Source organism: Polistes dominula, unplaced genomic scaffold, assembly GCF_049000335.1.
Source record: "Polistes dominula isolate Pdom_NZ unplaced genomic scaffold, Pdom_raw_medaka contig_24, whole genome shotgun sequence".
Lineage (NCBI taxonomy): Eukaryota > Metazoa > Arthropoda > Insecta > Hymenoptera > Vespidae > Polistes > Polistes dominula.
Genome location: NW_028301150.1, coordinates 718,246 through 740,197, shown reverse-complemented (window position 1 = coordinate 740,197; position 21,952 = coordinate 718,246). Strand labels below are relative to the sequence as shown.

The window sequence follows — 21,952 nt, the reverse complement described above, 5'->3', positions numbered from 1 at the left end:
CATTTATACAAAGTTCTCGAAAGTGGTATTTTCTATTGATTCGAATTTGATATCAATCATATCGAATATTGCCTTGGGAATGAGGAGAAGAAGAAAAAACAGATCAAAATAAGAAGATGATGATGATGAAAAAGGTAAAAAAGAAAAACACACAAAAGCAGAGATCGTGAAAGTCGTACGATAGCGAGAAACAGAGCGAGGAATCTCCGAAGAGGAAGAAGCCGAATCGTGTTCGTAATTAACTTCGACAATTAGCACGCTCGAAATCATCCAGTAACCGTTTCGTTCGTGTTCATAACGTTAAAGTCAATAGTTACGGAAGGAATCCTTTTTTTTTATTATTATTATTTTCTTTACTTCATATTTTTATTATATATATATATATTTTTTTTTTTCCATTTACCAAATTAACGAGACTTCTTTTTCCTCTGAATTATTTTATTACGCGAACAGTTCGTTAAACCAAAACCAAAAAAAAATATATATAAAGAAAGAAAAATCATCAGAAATTAGTGAAAGAATGGATGAATGGATGGATGCATTTTCAACACCATAATTAAAAAAAAAAAAAATAAAAAAAAATGAATTATTTCGATGTGACACGGAAAGTAACCTAATCGGTTTAATTCGTATCATCTTGAAGTTGAAAAAAATGAAAAGAAAAAGAAAGTTAGACTCACGTGCTAAGAAGATAAAAAAGATCGTTAAGACCAGTCCTATAGTTGTTGAACGCCGATCCGAGGGCGATGTTGTTGGTGATCGTGTCGTCATGGCGTCTTCGTCGTTACTGCCGTCGAAAGTCTACGTCGCGGATTCAGGTTACTTTGTCGATCCCACTACGATCACCGGCTCGCCTTGCTTCACCTTACTTCTATCCCTTTCTCCCCGTGGTCTTTGATCTTACTCCCTCTCTGAAAATGCAACAGAGAAAGAAACAAATAGTAACACGTTTTTTTTTAATTTTTTTTTTTTTTAATTCATATCATCACAGCTTTTAACAAGAGTTTGCTGGTAAGAGCTTAACGTTGAAAAATTATAGTACTCTAGCCCCCCCCCCTCTACCCTACCCCACCCCACTCTGTTTCTTTGGATTATTCTTTTTGTTTTCTGTTACGAACAAGTACCCCTTCTTCTTCTTCTCCTTCTACTACCCTATACTGGGTACGTAACGATGAGGAACACTAAGAAGTCGGTTCGTATCAACATCTCGTTGATTTGCAACATGCGAGCAACACGGTGTGCCACTCTCTTGGGGATATCTAGGCTGATAAATGACGAGAGTCTCTTAGTATAACGCGGCCTATGCGAACCTATCTGCTCATCAACTCTTGCGATAGGTGGTACCAACATCATCATCATCATCATCATCATCATCATCATCATCAAGCGACTTCCACCTACGGTTGACTTCCCTCGAAAACCCAATCGTTTTTACCCTCGTTTTTTTTCCTTTTTCTTTTTACAATCTACGAAGTAAAAGTTGAAACGCAAATAATGCAAAATTATTTGCAAGATAATAATTTGTTTTTTTTTTTTTTGTAATATTTAACATTTAATTATATTGAACATTAGAACGTAATTTAAAAGTGAATTAATTTAGAGAAGAAAAAAAAAGAAAGGAAGACATAGAAAATATGTTGCAATTCTGTAAAAGTTAAAAAAAAAAAAAAAAAAGGAAAATCCTCTTTGAAAAGTCTTACTCTCGCTTATCTTTTAAATACACATAATTTCTCACGATCTTGTGTGTATGTACAAACATACCCTATACACATGTTAACATTAAATCATATGAAATTTATTAATACGTTGTAATTTAGCAACCGCCTGTATTTAAGAAAAAAAAAATAAAAAAAGAAAAAACAGAAAAGAAAATATTACAAATTGATTCTCAAAGAGAAAAGGAGAGAACGAAGAATCGTTTCTCTTTTCATATACATATATATATATATATATATATATATATATATATATATATATATATATATATATATACATTATAACATATAAATAAAATATTTCTCACGATCTTATGCGAGTGCATCCATCTCATACTAGTGGTGCGAATAAAAAACAAGGCGGCAGGGGTGAGGGTGAGGGTGAGGGTGAGGGTGAGGAAATAAACGAAAGTCTGTTTATCGAAAGAGAGGATACCTCGAAGGAAGATTTATGGATGCGATTACACGCGTCACTTGTTCATTGTCTTTCATAACAATAGCTTAGGTTACACTTGTCACAGTTCTCCTGCACGTGCCAAGTCTTGCAAAGTCCGGTGGTAAGCAGACCGCAATGATCTTTCTTGTTCCTCCCCCTCCCCCTTCTACCACCTAGTGTTCTTCATCCACCTTCATCTTCTTCATCTTTACTCTTTCTTATCATAGAATATTACACTCACTCTCTTGGTGTATGTCAGCTCCTCCACCCGTTAGATATATCATTATGTATAATCTCACCTCTCCAACGTTATGACTTAGCAATTACGGAATTAAGGGAATAATTATGAGAGAAGAGGCTCGAGATCGGCACGTCTGTTGGCTTTATAACCGACAAAAGCGCATTATTACGGTATTACGGTGCCGATTACGAGAACGGAAACGAGGCCGGCATGCTTCGTACTGTACTCTTTTGTATTCTCTTGATTTTCTTCTTAATAATAATAATAATTATTATTATTACTATTATTATTTTCTTTAAATTATAAAAATTCCGCTCTATGAATTTTGTTAGGTGGACTCATTTCTATCTCGTTATCAAAATATCACCTACTAGGGGTGCCCCGCCAAGCGTTGCTGTGGCTCACAATCAGTCCGATACACACGTCTTTTTAAGTCAACGAATCTTTGTTAATAAATAAATAATTGCGATTATAAATTGAGATATAAACTATCCTATCTTTCAAGTTGAATAAAACTGTACACAGTGTGTAAAATTTGATTAAAATCAGTTCAGTAGTTTAAGAGTCCATTGCGGACAAACTATTAAGATGTTAAACAACAGTTGCACACATAACAACATCTTGATTTGAGAGATGATCTTTTCTTCGAGAGATCGATATGTTGATCTTGAGAGATATTCCAACAGTAATGATGATGATGATAATGATAATGATGATGATCACCATCTCATTCTTTGACTATGAAGAAGAAAAAGAAGAGGAATAAGTTGTTGCGTTAGAAGTGATTCTCCTCTTGTTCATTTCGCAAGCTAGGTAAAGAGAACTATGATCATATTTCTTAGAAAGCATCTACAACAAACCAAGGTGGAATCAAAAGAGTATCGTGGCGTTGATGTTTCGTGGTTAGCGTTACTGCTACCCATTCTTTCATGGCTCGACTGGTATGCGGGACGTTTGTTGTGTCTATCGCAGAAACTAAAAGAGATGTCCAACCTACAAACCGCCTTTTCCTTTATCTACAAGATCCCATCATAAAATCGCATATCGTCGTTCGTGCGATACATTTCCTGATTCCTTCTTTCTCTTTCTCTTTTTTTTCTTCTCTTCTCTTTTCATCTCATCTCATCTCATCTCATCTCATCTCTTTTCTTTTCTTTTTCGATCAGAAAAGTTTCTTTCAATCTAAAAATGAACCGCAGGCAGAATCATCATCCGTATACACGGATTTATGATTTTTATTTTCTTTTTTTTTATAGCATTAATCTTGATCTACGAGAACAGAGAAGTATAATACAACGCACCGTGTGTATACGAAGAGTACCATGTTTGAAAGTGAAATCGAGTATCGCGGAAAAGGAACGTTACGTATGTTAAGACGTGTAATTGAAGGTATCGTGCTAAAGGAAATGTTAGATAGACTTTTTTTTTTTCACGTGAGAAATATTTCAAGGAACCACACACACAACTATCAAAAGTGAATGAATATTTCTAATACCATTTATATGATATACAATTCGTTTGTATTTATGAAGAATCTCGGTATGACGTATTATATCAAAAATATATATGATCAACGATCTATACGAGTATATTAATTGTCTATTATCATTCGTAACGTATTATTTAACGATCTCTAAAGATATATAATCAGCTTGCCGTTACTCTCGATTTCCTTTTTCCGTTTCTATATACCAACTATAGTGATAGATAATATATTTGATACAAATCATTTAACTTTTCCTTTCAAACAACGTACGATTTATGTGAAAGTCTTTTAAAGTATCGTACTTAGAACAAAATTTCGTTTCTTTTTACTCATTCAAGTTTTCACGATTGAAATGACCCAATGCTTCTTCTTTTAACACGTTCGTCATCCAGCCCGTTTCGATTGAGTTTCTCGCCAGGCCCAAAATTCGACTGTCGGCGCGCGTTGTGACGTAAAGAAGCGGTAAGTAGAAATATCAACAATGCAACCCGAGTATTATGGTTATATTATATTATTATATTTTATTTACCGAAAATCATTTTCTATCGAAATGAGAAATGTGATAAGTTTTTTCAACTAAAAAATACTATAACTTCAACAAGAAGAGCGTCACCGTATACGGTGACGGTGCCCCCGGAGTAGCATGCCCATCTTCGGTATACGGTGCCATAGCGACGAACGTGTTAATGGCATAAGAAACCATCGGTTATGACGATTATGCGAATAATATGAGATTGTCGTTAGTCACGGGGAAACGTTAATGTTATTGCACCTCATCGTCGTCTAGTTGTTCGTCTGTCGGATCGTCGTCGTCGTCGTCGTCGTCGTCGTCGTCGTCGTCATCATCATACGAATTGTGTATTCATGAGTTTCGCGACACATAATGCGAAAGTGCTTTTGAAGTAGGTAGAGAGAAAGAGAGAGAGAGAGAGAGAGAGAGAGAAGAACAACTCGCCACCAAAGAACTCTAGGCACACTATCTTTACTTACCTATCTATCCTCTCGCGGTTACTGCTTCTAGTCGTACATATTTACTACTACTTACTAATACTACTACTATAATGGGTGAGACTATGTGTGACAGCCTATAGCTGTGTCTCGAGGCCGGTGGAGAGGAGGAGGAGGAGGACTTTCGCTGGCTTTGCCATTACGAACTCGACGGGTCGAAGCCTTTGATGCGAAGTTTGCGCTCGTCTCCGTGAGAAACCGCACATTTTCATTTTTTTCTCTTCCCCTACTACTCATTATCTATCTATCTATCTATCCATCTATCTATCTATCTATATATATATATATATATATATATATGTGTATCTCATTCTATAGAGAGCGCATAGAAAAATGAAAAGCTCACATACGTATCTGGAATTTTACGAACGATACGTGGGAATAGTTATTACTCATCTCCCTATTTCTGTTTTTTTTTCTTTCTTTCAAATATATGCTAATAAATTCTTCTCACATTCTTACATTCTAATTTTGATTATCTTTTGTTTCATCGATATATTAAATTATATTAAATATAATACACGTGCAATAACGAAACGAAAGTAATTTTGGTAACAAATGTAAAAACTTCATGGTCGTGCTTTATTGTTATACTACGAACAAAGTATTAATAAAAAAAAAAAAGAAAAAAAATAAACAAAGAAAAGATTTGTTTAAACACGGAAATCATTACTCACCGTCTAGACAAAATTTATATATGTATATATGTATCATATGTCTATATATACATATATATATGTACAATTTAAAGTATGTATCATGAATGTTTACAAGTTAGTTGCGTTTAGAATGGAATGTTTGGAGTGCATACGAACTCGTGGGTATTTCTCGATCGACGAACACTTCTCTTCAACCCTCCCTCTAGTTCTCTCTCTCTCTCTCTCTCTCTCTTTCTCTCTCTTTCTCTATCTCTTGTACCGGTTAACTTTCAAGAACGGCTTGATTTACTCCATGAAGAGTTCGGATAGTTCATGCGTAGTTCAGCCAACTTGATACTGCTTCTCATCTTGCTGCCTAGAGGTGGTACACGCTCGAGACAATGAACATTTCTATCGACTTTCTGTGATTAAGAACATTGTTTTAATGAGAATTATGAATGTATGTAAATGTCGTTGAAAATACAAGAACACAAATATACATATAAACACATATACATTTGAATATATATGAGGTAAATTCGTTTTGTTTTTTGCTGACGTAATAATGGCATTAGTTGATGCAAATTGACAAATAATAACACACATGAGATCGATCGAAACGGTTAAATTTAACAAATTCAACTATTTATGATCACTTGAAAGGTTTAGGTTTAATCTCGAAGTAAATAATTATTATCTTCATTTTTACAAAAGAAAAAACGAAACTTTCGACTTTTCGAATCACCTAATACATTTAAACAAAAACGTGACTGGTTTTCATTAGATCGTTAGAGATCGATGATCGTCATAATTTCTTCGTGACGATTGACAAGAGCATTGGCAATAATCTCATAAAAAGATTTGCGTGTATTAAAGTCTGTTCAACCGATAAATTATCTCTCCCTCTCTCTCTCTCTCAATCTCTCACTTTTATATTTTTTCACTAGAGTCTATAAGAATGTATATGGATGTTATAAAAACGTGTACTCACATATACACGCACATACATACAGATAAAACTCGAATAGAATTGCATAAAAAGATACTTAAGCATGCGCGAGTGCATTCACCGGAACGATAACACGACGAAAGGTAAAACAAACGAATATTATCGTTCGGACGAAATGATTTCGCGAAATTCGTTGACCTTGAATGACCAAGTCTTACGAGACATAGGCTTTTTAAAACTTTCATAAATATATATATATATGTTCAAATGCAATTACATAGATGCAGAAGGAGACGTGTTCGCGTAATCGCATCATCGAAGTGCAACGTCAGTTGACAAATAGCCTAAACGAAATAGACCGGAAAACGTTAAGTGAATCTGTTCGTTCTTTCATTCGTTCGTTCGTTCGTTCGTTACTTGGTAAGTTGTTAGTACCTATAACGTTGCAATAAACGACAAGATCTTACGTAATAAAGTCGCTTCTCTCTTAACGCAACCTCGAGAAAATCTCTATGCACATATATGTATGTATGCATGTACGTGAGAACGGGGTTTCCGTAGGCTATCTCTGATGCATTTTATTTCAATTCGTTGAATATTCCGCTCGTTTTACTCCTTTACACTAAATTATGCCAAGTTTAGCGATTGAATTTTACATAAAATAGAAAAGAAATTGAAACACACGTATATACATACACACATCAATTTTGTTTCCCCCATTAATTTGTCCTATGTAATTAGAGATATCATTATTATTATTATTATTATTATACTAAAATTAAAATATAATTTTCTTAAATTAATACAAAATCAAGCTATCGATATCGTGAGATTGAATTGGCCTAAATTTGGACATATAGATAAGATCAAAATTGCATATTCTCTTCATAAAGGGAAGCCATACAATTTTTCACCGTTGTCTCGCATTTTTCTAAGCATCACCAGCATCGATTTCTAATTCCCCAATGGATAACCCTGTTTGGTTGTAAAGAAAGAAAACTTGATACCGGAGGAAAGGAAGTTAGTTGAAGGTAGCCGGACCCAGGAGGCAGCGGAAGGGAGGGAGGGGCAGCTAGGATTACCACTCTCTTTCCCTCCCACTCTCTCTCTCTCTCTCTCACACACACACACACAATCTTTCTCTTTGTCTCTGTTTTTATCCTGTCTCTATTTCTATCTCGTTGCTCGTCATAACGGTGCATCCAGCGCAAGAGCAAAACGTACGTCCATGTGTGTATGTATGTATGTATGTATGTGTGTATCGAAGATCTAGTCGGTGGCCACTGATATTTAATACTTTCACTCGAACTCCTTGACCCGCGCACGATCGCACACGTGGATTTACAACCACCACCACCACCACCACCACGTATCTATTCTAACTAACACAACAAGCAACGATTATTCTTGTTCTCTCTTGGCGAAGGTTTACGCACAGGAAACGGTTTAAAGAGAAGAGTATTCTTTTTTTATAATAATAATCTTATCGCCTCTCGTTGAAACTCTCTCGACACCCCCTCCCCCTCCCCTCCCCCTCCATCCACCGTTCATTCCGGTTTGTAGAAATTTATTTAATTCTTGTAATCTTTTTTTTTTTACTCTCACTATTGGGATCTTTAGCACTTGAATACGCTATCTGGTGGTTAAATTCAAAATTAGAGTAGATAGGTCGAATTTTGCTAAGCCACGCCACGCCACTCCACGCCCCTGCCAGAGATCCCAATATAAAATTTCCTTTTCGTATAATTTTAATATTATTCATTTTATAAGTTGTCTTTTTGATTTGTAGATATTTCAATTTCGATGTATTTGACTGATTGTGAATCTATCATATTTGAATAAATATTTGGAAAAAAGAAAAAAAAACAAGTATTGGAATTTTGTGAAATATTTTGAAAATATTGCTCTCGTAATATTGCATAGTAAGAAGTGTTGAACATTATGGAAGATAACTCGTAATGTTCGTGGAACTTGGAAAAAGCAGACACAGTTAGTTGTTCCAACGAAATGGAAAACTTTAACACCTTAGTCGAACAGTTAAAGAAAAAACTTTGTTACGTGCACATCTTTCTTTATCATGCGAATTATGTATGGTGGTTTTCTTGATATTATCAGAAAAATTATGTTTCTCCACCCCCCCCCTTTGTTTTTATTATGCATCAATTAAAATGTAATTGTAACGTAAAAGTATATATGGGACATGGAATTTATTAATTAATTACCTGATCTTAATGGAACGACGAGAGTCCGATGTGATCTCCACGAACGACGAATTAAAAGTTTAAAGTTATGAAATATTTGTAAAATTGATCAAAGTATGAAATTATAATTGCATGCTAAATTACATAGCAAATATGTAATGTTAGTAAAAATATTAATTAACAATTGTTAAAATTGTCTAAATAAAAGAGTAATTGTATTAACAAATTCAATAAAGAGTAACATCAAAAATCAACTAATTTTTATAACATTCTATGTAATAAAAAAACTTATTTAAATTATTAACATCAAAATGATAACGTTAGCAAATATAAAATTATTAAATAATTTAATACGAACGTGTCATTTTCGTTGATGTTGTCTCGTTATAGAATAGAAAGCGAATGTTCGGTTATTATACGTATGTTATCAGTTGATTACGTTTTGTCGTCGGTTCTTTAAAATCTGTCTCTTTTTATTTACAATTTAAAGAAGAGTGATAGAAAGAGTGTATGTGCGAGAGAGAGAGAGAAAGCGAGGAATAATGAATACGAATATAAGAACATTCAACCTACAGGTACGATCTACACGTAACTATGTATCTATGTATATGTATAATACTAGAGTATAAGTCGAATATAAGTCGAAAACAAAACAAAGGCTGCCGAACGTTCGACACTCTTAAGGATAAATACTAACGTAAGTCAATCATCTTCCGTCTTTCGACACGTCAACATCGGCAAAATCTAATACACGTTAAATTTTTCTATAATTTTATTACTAACGTTATAATAATCAATTTAATATCATAGGAAGTTTTTTATTATTAATTATAGTATAAAAATTGATAGACTTGTTAGATTACACTACATCGAGTTTATTGCAATAGTTATTGTTTTATTTGAACAACTTTAAAGATTAGTATTAACAATTTTTAGTAATATTATATACTTTTTTAATGGAATTTTATGCAAGTAGTGACATATATGCAATTGATATTGATTGAGTTTTTATATTATAATATAAAGCAAGCATTATCAAAGAAATACTTGCATACTTTGATACATTTAATAAATATTTAATAACTTTTACCTTTAATTAAATCAATTCTTATAAATTATTATACTTTTGTTTTATATTTAACATTGATTCTTTATGATAACATATCTTTTTATGTTTTTATTTTATAAGAACACTAATCACATATGCATTTTTCCAATCGTTTTTGGACGTGTAGTGCGGTCGGTAAACACGTCCCGGTTCCGGTCGCGTTCGTGTTCGCGATCAAAAACTTTTCTATAATTTTTTCATCTACTCTCATCGTCATCCTAAGGGTAGGAGACCCATCGGGCATTCATCACTGAAGATTAAAAGTAAATAGAATTTTTCTATCAAACATTTTTTGATGATAATTTCAATAATTTTTTATTACGATGATGATATTAATTGTTCTTTTCCTTTTTCTGTTTCAGAATATCATTGCAATCGTGCGTGTTGGCAATGAAGTGATCGTGTGTTTGCATCGTTTAACAAAATCGTGAATTAGAGTCAGTGTTTTTTCGCCGTATGTAAAAATTTCGATTTTTTTCGGATTAAGAAACTCCGAAAGTTTCTTATATTCGGTTTAAACGTGTGCTCATCGTCATCTTAAGGGTAGGACACCCATCGTGTATTCATCCTTGAAGATAAAAGGTAAATTAATTTTTATTATAAACATTTTTTTAATCATCAATTATAATTTTGAAATGATATCAATGATTCTAATCATTTTGTATTTTTTATTTGTTTCAGTGTTAGTGTTTGATATTACTTCGTGCGAAGCAGTTGTTAAATTAGAGTCAGTGTTTGTACGAATTATTAAAAAATAAAGTATAATCGTGAATTAGAGTCAGTGTCGTGGTCGTGATATAAAAAAGTTTCTCATTTTCGTTTTGAACCGTCTACGCATCGTCATCTTAAGGGTAGGAGACCCATCGTGCAATCATCGATGGTGATTTAAAGTGAGTATATTTTTGTATTAAATAATTCCTCCAAAATTTTAATAATTTTCTGTAATAGTAATGATATTAATAGTATTGTTTTATTATTTCTGTTTCAGATTGCAATCGTGCGCGAAGCAATTTACGGGAGTGTTTATGGTGTTATCATCAAACTGCGTGCAAAGCAGTTTTTGAATTAGTTGTAGAATCAGTGATCGGTCGAGTAATAAATTCAAATCAAACGCGAATTAGAGTCAGTGTTGTTCGTCGTATAAAAAAAATTTCGGTTTCGCGATAAGAAACTCATCTATAGTTTCTTATTTTCGTTAATACCGCGTTTTTAGAATCACGCGAGGTGCATCACCATGATGCCATTGAGCTGTATTCTATTGGAATGCATTGTAAGTATGCATTTTTATAAATATTTTATTCGATTTTATTTGAAATGATTTTTGATTATATTGTTGATAATTTATCGTTACGTTTGATTTTATATTACAGATAAGACGATGGATTTTCTTCCTCTTCAAAAATGTGGAATGAATTCTTCGATGGATCTTCGATGGATCGGCAGACTGCAATACTTGCTACGAAGTAGGAGTGTTTTGGAGCCATCGCAGAACTTCTAATGCTAACTGTTCATATTTCGTATATGCGTCATTTTAATCTTAAAATGTCACATGTATGGGATATAACAGTTGGTAACGAGTGAGTAGAAAAATTTCAAGTCCCTCCAGTGCTCAATCATGCCAAAGATGAAAGGTCCTAATCGGCACGAGTTACTGGTTGTAATTATTGAAATAAATTATTGACGAGCACATGAGTAATTCTTTTTTAGAAGATACTTATGAAAATTGTATATTGTATTGTATGTTTTATTATTAGTTCAGAATAGGTTTTATTGTCTCATCGGTTAAATTCATTTCATTAATAATGCAATTAATAAATACACATTTTATTTTGTTTATTTCTATGATACAAAAAAAGTGTAGGATATTCGAAAAATCATGGGTACAAAACTTGTTGGGGGGAAAGGGGTGAATAAAAAAATTAGGCATCGTAATCTTTCATATAGTTGCAATTATATTTTATCGTCATCACATCGATTCGATAAAAAAAAAAAAATAAAAATTGATTCAACTATCGAGAATATTCTATATTATTAATTATTTTAATTAAATATAATTGCTTGAAAATTTCATAAGATCCAATAATAGACGGGAGGAGGATTATCTATCTCTTTTTTTTAATTTTTTTTTTTTCTATTTTCTACATTATCGATCTTGATCCCATAGGACGGTAATACTAGTGTCTCCGTCATACGGTTCGTCGATCGAGCCATCGCAAATTATTTCGTCTAGCAGCTCGTAGCATTAATTACGGTAAAAGCTTTAGGCCACGGGCTGCTGGGAGAGTACCACTAGTAGTAGGTAGACCCTGCTAGTAAATGAACCTAATAGCCGTACTCTCGTATTATCCACGCCATGTTTCAACATTACGTTGCTACATTTATCGAATATATATATATATTCATGAAAAACCTAAGTATTATACGAAACAACTAAGCATGTAAAAAGAAATGTAATAAATATATATATATATATATAATACGTAATGTAGGAACACATTGAAACGCGTTTTGTCAGAAACTGTGGAAAATTTAACCCTTTCGCTACTACGGACCACTATAATGGCCCTCCATAAGATGCCACTGAGAAACTACGGGCCACTATAGTGGCCCCCATAAAGTGCAATGTCGATGTTGCTGCACGTATTAAGTAGCACCGCGGAAAATACACTCGTTTCGAAAGGGTTAAAATTGAAAAGAAAAAAAAAACAGTGTTAAAAAAAAAAAAAAGAATGAAAAAGAAGTCGAAAGAAATGGAAAGAAAATTTTGTTCATGAATATTCGTGATTATATTTTTAACCTTGTATCGTAACTCGTAACACGCGATAATACTACATATACATACATACATACTTACATACATACATAGATAGAAAAGATGGAACGCTTTCTAGGCGCCAGGAGATGCCTATCCTTGATTCTTTTTTTTTCTTTTTTTTTTAATCAGCTTTGCATCGACGAAGCTAGTTCGCTCGTTCGCCTTCGGTTTTCCTTCTTGAGAACTCACGAAGTAATCGCGCGAGCATTGTGGGAATTCTCTGGGAAAAAAGCCGAGAAGAAGAGTTTACACGGCTCGGTTAGTTCGTTGCTCCAGTAAACGCATGGAATCTCCTTGTAAATGCATGTGCATCTTACATTTTAGTTGTTACTATTGCTATTTGTTATTTGCTATTTGCCGTTTGTCGAGAAGAAACACGCATAAATGTGTGTGTGTATATAAAAACAAACGTAACATAGTTTTTTTTTTTTTTTTTTTTTTTTTTTTCTCTCTCTCATATTTCCTTGCGAAAGGATAATATAAAGGAATGAAAGAAGGGAAGTGGTAGAAGGACAAAGTGGTTGGGGGATTTTATTTTAAACATCATTGATAGATGAAGTTACAATTGACGAAAACGACTAAATTATTATCGTTTGCTTATAATAATAATAATAATAATAATAATAATAATAATGAGTGCTTTTTTTATTAATTAAACATACGCGTTAGGTATTTTTCCATCTGCTTCAACAACGTATTATGAAAATACAAGGACGATCGGTTAAAGAGTTTAAACGTATCCTTGAATCTTCGAGAGTAGAAGAGAGTAGAGGGGTTAGGTAGGTACTCGTGCTGATCGGTAAAAAAATATTTGCTTTCTTTGGAAGAATCCTTTCCGTGATATTAACGAAAAGGCTTCGTGGGGGGGAGGGGAGGGGAGGGGGGAGATTTTTTTTTTGTTTTACTTCGTTTCGAGATGATGGCATCGGTATCCGGTATTATTACGATTGGTTTAAGTGGTTCGATAATGTTACTACTGACTATCTCTATTTCGTTTTTTCTTTTCTCAAAGAATCAAATATGAACGATGTTGAAATAATAAGCAAGAAGAAGAAGAAGAAGATGATGATGATGATGATGATGATGAGAATCATCGTCATTTCTAACTTCGCAAGGGGGATATTTCGAATCTGACATTTTCTTCCAGTCAGATTGCAGGACGAAATAACACGGGACGTGAACATCGTAGAATGATAAGAGTCTCCTCATCTGGAAAGCATCAAAGTTACGAGAAAAAGAGCTTTTAAAGAGACTAAGAATATTCATCATCATTGCGATTTGTAGAAAGAAGAGAAAAGGGTTTTAACGCGATAGTTCGAGTAATTACCATGACCTACTACTACCACTCAATCTTTTATCTTCTTTTCTTTCTTTCTTTCTTCTTCTTCTTCTTCTTCTTTTTCTTCTTCATCATCTTTTTTTATCTTTTTATGCAAAGAGTAGTAGTATGTAAATTGCAATTTATCGTCGAGAGAGAAAAAAGATCTCTATGCTATTATTTAAAACGAGTTCTATTAAGAAGAATTCTTTTTTTTCTTCTTCTTCTTTACCAGACGAATCGAAACTCTATCATTTTCGTATTAATTTTTTTATCTTACTTTGTTTTTTCTTTTTTTTTTTTTTTATTCATTCTTTAATAGAACAGATTTTCAATCGTATTTAATAAATGCATGCAATTTATTTCGATTTAAAAAATAAAAAAAATAAAAACGAAGTTAATAATTATTAAATTTATCGTGGGATAATGAAATATACAAATATATGTGGTGTAATTGAAGAATCATACGGCGTAATAGAGAGTTTACTCGTTATCTATGGTTAACAAGGTTAATATTTAATGAAATCGTGTTCTAGATAGAATCGAAAAGTGAAATAAAAGTTTTGCATCAAATGAAATTACTTTGTAATATATATATATATATATATATATAGGTAACCTTATTGAGAAAGCCATGAAAAACAAATTCATTATACTCTTCTTATTAATATAAAAACATGATGAAAGATATGGGAATAAAATTTCAACTAATTTTGTTCTAAATGGATGATTATCGGAGTTTCAAACGTGAACGTAAAAATCAACGGTATTTTCGATCAACTTTGAAAGAGTTTCAATATGGTAATGAATTCGAGTTATGAGACATTTCTTCTTCTTCTTCTTCTTCTTCTTCTTCTTCTTCTTAAACTAAAAATAAAAAGAAAGTAAACGATATCTCGTTACGAATCCTTGACACGCGCTTAGATATCGGCACATAAACTTTTTCCATGTTTGCATAATCTATGAATTAGTGTGTACAGGGTAAAACTCGCAAAATTTGCTATGCAATGAGAAATAAAAAGAGAAAGAAAAAGGAAGTAGATAACTTTTATGATAACTCATATTTGCCTATGATAAGAAAAAAAGAAACATTGAAAAATAAAATATAGAAAGAAGAAAAATCAAGGGGGTGGGGGAGGAGAGGCAAAAGGAAAGAAAACAAAAAACTAAGTTTCGAGAAAATGAGACAAAAGCATAAGAAAAAAAAAAAATAAATAAAAAACATATATAAAAATCAAATTATAATATAATATTACAATAGATTAACAACAAATTAAAATTAACCTTGCATCTTTATATTTTTTTTTTTTTTAAATAATATTATTAAATTACAATCGTAACAAAAGAGAATAATTTATATGGGGAATATTTTCAATTGCATTTGAATAATTTTAACTGACAATGAATAAGAGTGATACCTTTTACGTTTGTAAGATCGTTTTGATGAGGAAAAACATTAACTAAAGTAAAAAGAAAAGAAAAGATGCATGATTGGAATGTCAGTAAAGAATGAAAGAGAAAATGAGACAGGATGATCTTCCTTCCTTCCTTCCTTCCTTCTTTCCTTTTTTCCTTCCTTCCTTCCTTCCTTCCTTCGATCTTGGCCACGAATAATAAGAATTCCTTTTTCTTCCGAAGTGCCAATTTCAAACAACACCGACTACGATTTTATAACAACGACTGACACCGTAATGACAGTGAAAGTAATGCGTGTGGCAGTCAGTCACTCGTCGTTCATGTATGGGACGTCATTGAAGTCAAAATAACCGGAGGGAAAAAAGAGAAGTCTTGAGGATCGGTTTGCCTTTCTCTTGAGTGAGAATGGAAACAAGAAAGAGAAAGAGAGAGAGAGAGAGAGAAAAGAATCGCACAAGTTCTTCAGGGACTCCGATTCTTATCTGACAACACCGAGTGTTACTAGCAAGTCGGATATATATATATATTTAATGTTCTTACTTATTCGACGAGATCTTCTCAGTCAATGCCACTTTGCAACGTGAGATCTTTGATTTTATAATGTAAACGCAACAACCATCCCGATGAACCAACAACAATCTTCGAAAGGTAGATGATGATGATCATCATCATCTTATTGATTGCTAAAAGTAGGCTAACTCCTCGTGATCATTTCTACGCGTTTCTCTTCTTTTATATCGTTTACTTATATTTATGTGTGTGTGTATGTGTGTGTGTTATATAAATATTTTCTTTTTTATTTTTATTCTATTTCTATTTGATTTATTTAGATTTTGATTTATTAGTAAATTATGAATAATATACCTGTTTATGTACTCATATACACAGTGGTTTCTTTTAGTTAAAAACAAAAAAATAAAAATGTAGATGCCGGAACTAGTTACTTGTCAAGTTTGATTGCTTTTTTTTTTTTTTAGTAAAGAGAATTATATTCGAATATTATTTATAGTATAAAAATGTATTAATGTTAATTGTTTGTTTTTTTTTTTAAGAAGAAGAAGAAACGTCCCGTTGAGGAATCGACAAATTTTTATTCTCGTTTGCAGGTAATAGAAATCAGGGAAAGTGAAAAATTAGGTCAACTTGTGGGGATCGATTTCTCTCTCTCTCTCTCTCTCTCTCTCTCTGTCTCTCTCTTTCTTCTCCCCCTTTAATCAAAATAATGAATGTCGATAAATAAATGGAAAGAAATGTTTTTATCCTAATGATATTAATTTATCGTTAGATAAATGATCGTTAATTGAAATAAGATTTTCATTAAATTCACATCGATTATTATTAATTATTCTTCCATGATTGACATATTTATTATTAACGAAGTAATTATCGTTAGGATACTTGAAATGTTACTTACTCTAGCACGAATTAGCTTTCCTAATAAACTTTACTAACTGTTATTGCAGTAAAGTCAAAGGACAATCTTGACAAACGTTGTTGGTAATTAAGGAACCACGATTTAGTTTAGAAGACTAGGTGTTATGTTCAACGCGACATCATAATTGTTAAATGGAACACGCAAAATCCTGACTGACGCAAATGTAAAATGCAATTTCTCAAAGTTTTACAGGTCTTTACAAATGTTTCATCAACGTTTATTAACAAACAACAAATTTATCATTATTAGAAATGTTTTACATTTATTTTTATTATTTTATTAATGTGTCCATTATATTTTTAATACAATTATTTCTTATTTTTCTCAACGCGTTTAAAAAAAAAGAAAAACAAAAGATCCTTCCGTGATCATTTTTGTTCAATATTTTCACATACACTTGCGTAAGAACGTGTGTCCGACGAGAATTCCATCTCTGGTGGTCAAATGGGAATTGTCATGGAATAAAGTATAGAAAAATACAGTTTATTCTATAGAAAGTTAGAAAAGATTATTCGGAATTTTTCTCACGTATTGGAAAAGACAAAAGAAAAGAGACCGAGAGAAAGAGAGAGAAAAAAAAATAAACAAAACGAAAAAATAGCAAAAAAAAAAAAAAGAAAAATATTCTTCTCTCGAGTTGGTCGAAAAATCAAGTCAAAATCTTTCCCCTTCTTCTTCTTCTTCTTCTTCTTCTTCTTCTTCTTCCATGACGTTTATTTTTCTCAAACACCTCCCCCCCCACCCACCCCCCTCGCCTAACCCCCTTTTTCTTTTCTATAGGGAAATGAAAAATTGTTCTCTCCCTTTGAAAAATATTTCATCTTATTTTTTGTCGTTTGTTTGTTTGTTTGTTTGTTTATTATTGTTTGTCTTATTTTAATATGCAGGATAGAAAAAAATTGTATGCAAGAAGTTAATGAAACTTGTGTCTGTGTGTGTGTGTGTGTGTGTCTATCTATCTACCTTTCACTATTGTCATTTTATTTGTATTAGTTGTTGTTTTGTTTTTTCGATACTGTGATATTGTTAGAATTTTTATTTCGATTACGATTTTTGGGCATCTCTAAAAAATATTCCTATTTATTTTATTCCTTTTCGCATCGTCAATTTCGATATTTCGTTTATCCTAGAGAAAAATACGCTTATGTCTGTGTGTGTGTGTGTGTATGCGTTTGTAACGAGGTATAGAATATTGTAATCCCGTCATTAATGTTACTTTTAAGGATTAATGTCGAAAATAACGTTATTGATTTAAAATTCCTACCAATTTTATAATCCGCTTATTGCCATTTGAAACTTAATCGATAAATGCAAATTATTTCTAATAAAAAAAAAAAAACACAAAAAAAAGAAGAAGAAGAAGAAGAAGAAGAAGAAGTAGAAAAAATATAAAAATAAGGAAAAAAACAACAGCAACATTTGTACTAAAGTTCGTTTTATTTTTTTTTTGTTTATTTATTATTAATTATTGCATCGTTACGATTCGATCAAAAGGAACGTAATTTTAATGATCGATGCGATTGTTACTTTTAAATCGATAATCGTCGTATCCTTGGAGATGTAATAATCGCCATTCCATTGTCTTCTTCATCTGTCTATTATTTACAATTGTTTGTAAAAAAAAAAAAATAAGATAAAAGAAAAAAAAAAGGTTGGATTGTGGTGCCGTAAGAGAATCGATAAAAATCGACATAATGTCTATTTATGTTAAAAAAAAACAAATTTTTTTTTCTTTTTTTTCTTTTTTTTCCAATGTAATAATCTTACAGGTATATTATTCGCAATCATAAGTTCTTCCCTTTCTAAAATTCAGGATAATTATTTATGTTTCCCTGTCTCGATAGAGAGATTTTTTTTCTTATCGGTATTAACAGATCTCTTACTTACCCACTCTTAAGTATAGTTATCGAGCCCTCTAATGGAGGTCGCTATAATAGTTCATCATTCGAGGATTGAGTAGAATTTTTTTTTCCTACTTTTGTTTTCTTTTTTTCTTTTGTTGTTGTTGTTTTCATTTTTATTTTTGTTTTCTCTCTCCCTTCGTCTCTCTCTCTCTCTCTCTTTCATTCTTTTTTTTTTCTTTCGTTCATCTTCTACTTTTTTTTTATTTTTTGTTTTTTTTTTTAAGCAGGGAATAAGCTACTATTTGCTTAACTTTAAACTCACAGAAAGTAAAATATAGCCAAGACTTTATCATCCGTAAAAGTTAATAAACGTAGGAGGTCGTTAGTTACATAAATCTCGACTGCTAGTAGTAGTAGTAGTAGTAGTAGTAGTAGTAGTAGTGCAAATACTTGCTTCGTAAATCTCACGAGAACACTTTTCATATGAAAATCATGTATTTTCGTTAAAAAGATAGGAAAAAAAAAACAAAAACAAAAATCAACAAATTTATCTACACGTGTATTGAGTATCGTAATCTTAAAATGGAGTCTTTTGAAAACAAAAAAATTCTTAAAAAAGAACTTTGAAAATGTTTAAACGATCAACTAGTAGTAGTAGTAGTAGTAGTACATTTTGAGTTTGAGTATATGCACACATCGGAAGTAATTAAACTTTAATTAAGCCGATATGCCGTGCGAACGGTGTCGTACCTTAGTACGGGTGTTAACGATCTTACATAGCAATTAATACTAACTTAACATTATTGTATAATCGTTATTACAATCATTTACAGAAATACGATTTTACTTATCTTTATTCTTCTTTTGTGTATATATATACTTTTGTTAGATTAGACGATGTGTGTGTGTAATCAAATAATAGAAAATTTATACTTAATATAACTTAATATAATAATAAGATAATAAAATAATTTAACTAATCTTAATATAAATTAATAATATTTATATGATAACTGTAACAACACTTGAAACTGAACATTTGATTATAAAATTTATCTTATTATACTTTGTAAAAGTTTAAATGCTTTGAATTAATAGTAGAGAAAATAAAACTAAAGAAAAATAAAATTCAAATATGGTTGGTATCTCAAATGAAATAAATACTAAAATATTTCTCATTAGAATCATGGTAAATGAATATTAATTGAAACATTTATATTATATTACATTCATTTTTTTACTTTACTTACAAATTAACCAACGGAATGTTTTAATTTTTTTTATATTTATATACTATGATATTACTCTATTATTATTATATATCAACGATTTTGAGGTTTAAATATTAGGTAAATTCAAAGTGTGTGTTCCATATTTTCGATAGAAAAAGAAATAGAAAGAAACAAAATTCGTAGTAAAATGAATGATCGTGTTACTTTTTTTTTTGAGAAAGATTCATTCGAACGATACGGTAAAGAGCTTTTGATATCAGATAATAAATTACTCGAGCATTCGTTTGTTCCGACACGAAGAATTATTACTTTGTTTTTCGTATTATCGATAAGAATAAAATCAAAAAAAGTATCAAAAAAAATATGTTAGTAGTAGGTGTTAAAGAAAACGAGAGTGTCAGAGAGAGAGAGAGAGAGAGAGAGAGAGAAAGAGAGAGAGAGTAAATGTCATTCCATCTTACCGTATAGCAAACACATTGGTTGGATTGAACAGGAGCTGAATTTCACTCCTTACAGTCTGTAGTCAAAGGATGTTTACAGTTTACTTACATGGGTTTACACATCAGCGAAGCTTTCAAGAACAGTACGCGTACCTTCCTACCTACCTACCCTCAGGTAGGTAGTCATGTGTTATAGGTGCGAAGTATTTCCCTGTTACGAAATTACTCTGCTAAAACCGATGTACCAAGAGGTGCTTTGTAAAGTAAATAAATAAGTCCTTTTCTGTACAAATAATGTACAATTTTCTATGTTTATATATGTAAGGATTGAAAAGGAAATTTCACATATTATTATTATTATTATTATTATTAGAATTAACATAGATATTATAGGAATATAAGAAAATGACAATCTATTATATACTATTGTCTATGCAATATTATTTCTGTTAAGATTGATCGATTAGAATATAGTTTCCCTACCTATCTGATTAATTCAAAGTCATTTTAAGCTTGAGCTTCTACGTCACGAAGTGTATAAGCGGCTAGTGTTCATCGATCACGTATCTAACCGTTTCTCTTCTTCATTTGCCAACCGTTCTATCGTATCTATCTCTCTAGTTTCAATTTAGTTTCGACAGTAAAATATAACGGTTGTGTAAACACAATTTTAAGAGTACATTTTGACCAAAGGTGTATAATATTTATCAATATCAACGTAATAGAAGTATCGTTTAATTTTGATTGAAAATTTCATTTTAAATTCATCCTATGTGTCGTTGTCGTACATATATACATATATATATATCTTCATATCTAAATACAAACATATACAGAGATCTGAAATTTCATCTTAACGATAGTTACGCGTTGTGTTACACGAGAGGAATGGAATATTATCCCGTATCTCACGTACGCTTTGGAAGTTGTCCCTTTGTTTTGTTAAGTACCATACACATTCTCGAAGAACTTTTTTGCACGTCCCATAGAGATAAATATATATATATATATCTATCCACGTTTATACATTCCCGTACTTACCCACAACTCTTCTAAGTATAAATATATATATATATATGTATATATGTATGTTCCATTTGGTTTATATCAGTATACTGTTTTCTGGTCGACCATAATGTCTCGGTGAGGATTATCCAGAGCAAAAGCTTACGTATATCCTTTATCGATTGGAACCTGGAAAAAGCATTTTCAGTTGTAACAGCTCGCGTATCGTTGCATCCTGAAGAACTTCGTCATTTTAATCGCACATAGCGTAAACTTTGTAGCAGCTAAAATTTTGGATGCCTCCTCTACTTGTCGTAGCTTGCTCGTTCATTCGTTCGTACGTTCATTCGTTTGTTTATAAAGCGAAACTCGTTTCGAGCAATTTACCGAAATAGTGAGAAACATAGAGTATGTGAGAGAAAGAAAGATAGAATGACGAGAAATTGTATGTATGTCTCTCTCTCTCTTGCTCTCTCTCTCTGCCTGTTTTTCTCTTTCACTCCAGTTTTTAATCCTTTCGCGTCGTTCTCTCCTTTTTCTCTATCTTCATCATCATTGGGCATTGCGTTTTCTCATTGCTACTACCAACCAACTAACGAGGAAAAACCTCGACGTGCATTTCCACGGCTTATAGAATTTAACATGGTTGTGGATTAAAGCATACG

General features: G+C 31.9%; 1 protein-coding gene across 1 annotated transcript in view; it reads right to left on the bottom strand.

Annotated features, from left to right (window-relative positions):
- Positions 1-12,838, bottom strand: part of Skeletor (DM13 and DOMON_DOH domain-containing protein skeletor) — a 36,925-nt gene extending 24,087 nt beyond the window's left edge. Inside the window, exons 1-2 of the mRNA XM_015326300.2 lie at positions 12,637-12,838; positions 681-911 (exon numbers count right to left, since the gene is read on the bottom strand). Coding sequence (XP_015181786.1) covers positions 681-771 — 91 coding nt within the window. The 5' untranslated portion in view covers positions 772-911; positions 12,637-12,838. The remainder of the gene's footprint in view (positions 1-680; positions 912-12,636) is intronic.
- Positions 12,839-21,952: the final 9,114 nt, after the last annotated feature.